Source organism: Pteropus vampyrus, unplaced genomic scaffold (assembly GCF_000151845.1).
Source record: "Pteropus vampyrus isolate Shadow unplaced genomic scaffold, Pvam_2.0 Scaffold17, whole genome shotgun sequence".
Taxonomy (NCBI): domain Eukaryota; kingdom Metazoa; phylum Chordata; class Mammalia; order Chiroptera; family Pteropodidae; genus Pteropus; species Pteropus vampyrus.
In genome coordinates, this window is record NW_011888798.1 from 7,721,110 (window position 1) to 7,726,547 (window position 5,438).

Here is a 5,438-nt window from a genome sequence, read left to right on the forward strand (position 1 = left end):
TCTGTCCATCCTATCAGTCTCAGTCTCAATGTAGCTTCTTCTTTATATCCTCAGTTATGTCTGTTCAGCTGGTCTTCAGGTGGTTCTCAGTGATGTTTGTTCTATAATTTAGTTGTAATTTTGATGTGGTCTTTGGAGGACACAGGCACAGAATTTACCTACTCTGTCATCTTGACTGGAATTCCCCAGGACACTTATCTTTTGAGGCTCCTGCTCTCTTTCTTCTTTACTAGAATTCATTTTTTTCCTTAATAAGTTTTATTTTTAAGCATATTTCACCTCAATTCTGGTATCAGAAAAGGAGTAAATCAGGACCCACAAATGCCTGACACAGAGGCCACCACCTGTCATTCTCTAATCCATCATGCAACCTTGGCTGTGAGAGATCATTGACTGACACATTTTAAAGTGACCTCTTTCACAATCATTTGCATCTTAGCAAAGGATAAATTCATTAAGCTAGTAAAGTGAGCTCATTATGAACTGAAAGGCAAGCCACTAGCATTTCTTAGCATTACTGAATTCAAGCCACAAGGTCTCATCACCAGGGCAGTGGGAATTAAGTAGTTTTATGAAAGCCAGAAACTCTTTTGTTTAGGCAGTTACTCCTGAGGGCTGACCCTCTCTCTGGAAGTGGGGGCACCACTCTCAAACTTGGACTGAATAACAGCCCATTTACTGAGTTGTGCTGAGCAAGACAGAATAGATGTTATTGAGTAACTTCCTGGCACTATGTCTAGATTACAAGCTCACCCAGTGGTTGTCCCCATTAAAATGCCTCATGGATCTTTATTGCCAGGGAAATTGGGACATCGGTAATATTTCAAAAATTTCAAACAGTAATGGCAGATGTACAGAGTTGTATCTGAATGAATTGGTCCTTCAGGTTATTTTTCTATCTTTTCTCAAAAGCATTTCCAAATTTTATTATAAATGCTTTCATGTAAAATCTATACCTAAGACTTGGCATATTATAGCAGTTCTCTTGTCCTAAGCCTTTTGGGGGGGGGAACCTCCAAAACTGTCTCTAACTCTTCTGCAAGCTATTTAATAGAGGTAGATGCTGTGATAGTATCTATTTGGATTCTTGAGGTAGCTCATAGGTAAGGGTAAATAGTATGTGTTCTGATATCAGATCTGTTTCTAGTTCTATAGCTTAATTTACTTGGGAAACATGGAGCCTCTAAATGTGAAAGCAGAAAACACTGCATTCTAATCTAAAGAGCTTTTAGGGAAAGAAACTACAGGGATTGGAAGGCTGGTGGAAAGAGCATGCACTATGGGATTAGGCAAACCTGGAACTGATTTTACTAGGCCGATGACCTCAGATAAGGTATTTAACTTTTCTAAGGATCACCTCCTGTTTCTTTAAAATGAGGATAATGGCAACACTTCATTAGATTATTATGAACCATTAGACTTTTTTCCTGACCTGTCTCTCAAAATCATGGGCAATACATTTTTGTTTTACTTAACCACTCATTTATTCATCCACTTATTCATTTCTTCAATACATATTTATAAGACTTGTGCTCTGAAAAATGTCAATAAAATATAGCCATTACATGTCTTCCCCTTCCTCCCATAGAGTCCTTGGGGTTTGGTAGAGAAAGAAGATATTTATACAAATAACTACAATACCAGCGTGGAATAAATGTCATAAGAGAGGAGGCATGGACAAGTTATTCTAGACTGTTTGAAAAGGAAAACGTTGGCATTTGAGTTTTACTGGGAAGAACTGGTGGAATGCCAATATCTGATGATGAAAAATTAATTCTAGATGAATGGGATATAAGAGGTAAATCATGGAAGCTGAAGCTTCCTTGCAAAATTAGAAGGTACCACGCTATGTGCCCTGAATAAGGTTACTGCTAAAAAAATTATCTTTCAGAAAGAGATTGTAGCTTTATATTCAACCCCTGTAAATGTTTCATAGTATGAGGAACTACCTTTGCAATACAGAGTTTTTTTTGTTTTTTTTAAAAATAGGGATCACACACACACACGCTACACATAAAATAGCCAGTTTTCCTAATATACGTGAACAGGTACTTGGGTCTTGGGATAAAACCTCTGAAACAGCAATACAAACAGGTTGAAAAAAAGTGCTATATTTCAAACAATTGGGATGGAAATATGATAAACTTGGAAAACTAAATTTGACTGGAAGGGGAGACTACAGCAGTGATAATGATCTGAAAGATACATGCAAACTTTGAATAAAACTTATGAAATTAGACAAAATGAGTATTTTATAATAGGATTATTGATGTGAATGTATAACATCAAAATTTTCATGATGTTAAACACTGGCAACCATTACTTCATAAAATCTATAAGCACTTCAGTTAAATATTAAAGTAGGAAATTTACTATTTTATCAAAATACTATTTACTATTTTATCTTGTGTTTTTAAATTTTCTTCAATGATAAAATGAGGACTTAAGTACATCTGGGACTATACAACCCACCAGAGTGTCTAGGGCATAAAGAAAGAGAAGATGAGGCTGAAAAAGAGTTGTTTGAGTTCTAACTGTGGAAGACTTTAGTTGACTGGCTAGGCAGCCAGAACACAACTTTCATTTTGCTGTCAATGAGAAGCCATTGCTGGTGTCTGAGTAGGAAAGGGGCTGATACCTGGCTAAGTTTTAGGAAAACTAACCTGGCTACAGACTGGAAAAGGGAGCATTTGTAATGGTCTAAGTGTGTTGCTATTGTTACTTCCCAAAGAGGGATTATAAAATGAAAAAATAGATTAAGAAATAATGTACATATATTTGTTATTTGGTCACTGGAAAGAGAGTGGAAATTCCATTGATTTTTTTTTTTTTAATATTAAACTTATCTAGAAAATTGTTTCTTACCAGAATTCAGTGATGTACCTAATTAATCACCAGAGGCTATAGTCATGCAGAAAGAGTCCCAATAAATACTTATCATTGAAGGAATGAAATAAGGTTAACATAACTTTAAGTTGGAGGGAATCAAGAAGTGTAAAAAGGCAAAATCTGAACATTACTGTTAATTTTAGATCTCTTAGATATTTGAGAGAAGAGGGAGCCTTGGAATTGGCGATGTGGCTATTAACAACTAGAACACATCCAGGCTTTTAAAGAATAATAGATTATCTCACACTGTATTTAGTCCCTTGCTTGGAGAGCAGTTTCTCATCTGTCAAACCTTCATGTACTTTGTTGCAATCATACTTTCTCTTCTTTTACTAATACTTTTCTGGTGGTAAATGCTTCCTATCACTCTGAATCTCATATAAGGCTTTGACCTTCACAGTTGTTCATTAAAACAGGACCTAGGCAATACTTAAAAACTTATCAATTCAACTAGAAAAAAAAATGGTTAAATCATTTGATTAAATGATGAATAACTAACTGAAAGTGTTTTCACTACCACCCTCTGGAAACATAAGTTGGATAAAAATCCAATTTCTAGAGATTCAGTTTCTATCAATCACTATAGGTGACAGAAAGAATTAAAGTCATCTTATTTTCTTCACTAACTTTCATTGACCAAGGGCAAAAATTTAAGAACCTGTGTAGCCCTGGAAACAGAATTTGAGATGAAATATATAGAAAGGCTGGATTTGGATCTAGATTAAAATGGTTAAAATTTTTCAAAGAAGTAGTCTATGGGACAGATAAATATAAATATCTTGACTTGGAGAAAAAAGTAAAGTAACATTTTGATCTCATGAAAATCCCGCCCTCCCCCTCAAAAAAATCCTTTGAAATTTATGCTTAGGAAGCTAATAAAATATTCTCAATACACTTGAAAACATCCAAAGGTATTTACTTCTCTTCGGTTTCAAGAACAGCTCATCAACAAAAATATATTCCATACAACAAATTAATCATACTTTTCTGAGAATAATTTTTCCAAACTAATTTAAAATATGGGATTCTTGGAATTGACAGTCAAATATTCTCTCGCAACTGGTGTAGATAAACACTTGGCTCTATTTACAATGTACTAACATGTTTGAACCAACTGGTCACTTTAATCTAACTGGTTAAAATAGGCCATTTAAGAACTAGAATTATCTAGAGTAATGGTTCTCAGCATTGGCTACATATTAGAATTGCTTGGGGGCACTTTTAAATATCCATACAACTGGCCACAGGCAAGACTAATTAAATGAGACTCTCTGGGGCTAGGACCTGTGTGTCAGGCCCCTGGAGGTGCCAGGAGATACCAATGAAAACATGCCAAACTGAAAACTACAGATTTAATACTAAAATGGGACAGTCTTGACTAATGATTTGTCTCTTGCAATTTCTGATGTTATTAGAAAATCAAATTAAAGAATGTTATTTCAAATGAGGATGATAATGATTTCCCATTTCAACTATTTAACAATACTGTTGGTAATTATGTGTGGGTTCAAGGTCCTGTTATAATGGCTAATGATCCTCACATGTTTTCTTTTAGTATAATATACTGCCAATAAAAACATGGAATATAAACTATAATTAGTACTTACCAAACAAAGTAGGAAGTAAAGACTAGGAAAATCATGATAAGAAAACCACTACCTGAAACGCCATAAACCCAAATTTTTACTCGGCCATCTGTTTAAAGAGAAAATAACAAGCTTAGCATTTAAAAGCTTTATTTCTCATCTGAATTCTGAGACTTACATAAGGCATAAGTGGAAATACCCAAATGTGACAGCTATCAAAAGTAAAAAGTGAAAATGTAAGATAATCTATCAAAATTTTCATGATGTTAAACAAACACTGGCAACCATTACTTCATAAAATCTAACAACTGGCAGGATATTTTTTGCTCTATTTTAAGTGAACATACAGTTAACTAAACTTAGAATTGTACTGACAAAGGAACCATGTTCCTTTCTGAAAGATATACACAAACAGAAGGTTTATTATACTTTGTGAATGTAATTAACAGCATGTCCAAAAAACACATGTCAGCATTTTATTCTAAAGGCTTCTGTAGGATGAAAAACAATCAAAATCTGTTGTAAACAACACTTTGGAATAAACTCACAATTACATTAAATTATATTATGACTATCTGTCATACTTTTTGCTTACAAGACACTTTCAAGCCTCAATCGGGTTTTAGAATGAGGCTTCAATGAAGTAATGGTATTTGTCTAGGGTCATAAAGCTTTCAACAAAGCTTTGATTCTGATCTCTTTGAAACAATGACAAAATTCCCTAGTTTGAGTTTTTAAATTGGTAATTAAAAAGTCTTCCATGAGTGAGAATGCACCTTTAATCTTATTACCCCTACACCTAAAAGAGTTGAATGAAGTATTGGAAGGACCCAGCGCTTTTAAGTCCCGTGGTGAGGTAAGTGGTCCATGATCTTTAAGTATGTTACTTAAAAAAGAGTATAACTTTTCATAATAACATAAGTGATAAAGTCAAACTTCAAACTATAAAAAAGTTATCTAGTG

General features: G+C 34.2%; 1 protein-coding gene across 2 annotated transcripts in view; it reads right to left on the minus strand.

Annotated features, from left to right (window-relative positions):
- Nucleotides 1-5,438, minus strand: part of THSD7B (thrombospondin type 1 domain containing 7B) — a 793,340-nt gene that overhangs the window by 9,456 nt on the left and 778,446 nt on the right. For both annotated transcript variants that reach the window (XM_023527487.1, XM_023527488.1), the window contains one exon: nt 4,497-4,584. In XM_023527487.1, coding sequence (XP_023383255.1) covers nt 4,497-4,584 — 88 coding nt within the window. The remainder of the gene's footprint in view (nt 1-4,496; nt 4,585-5,438) is intronic.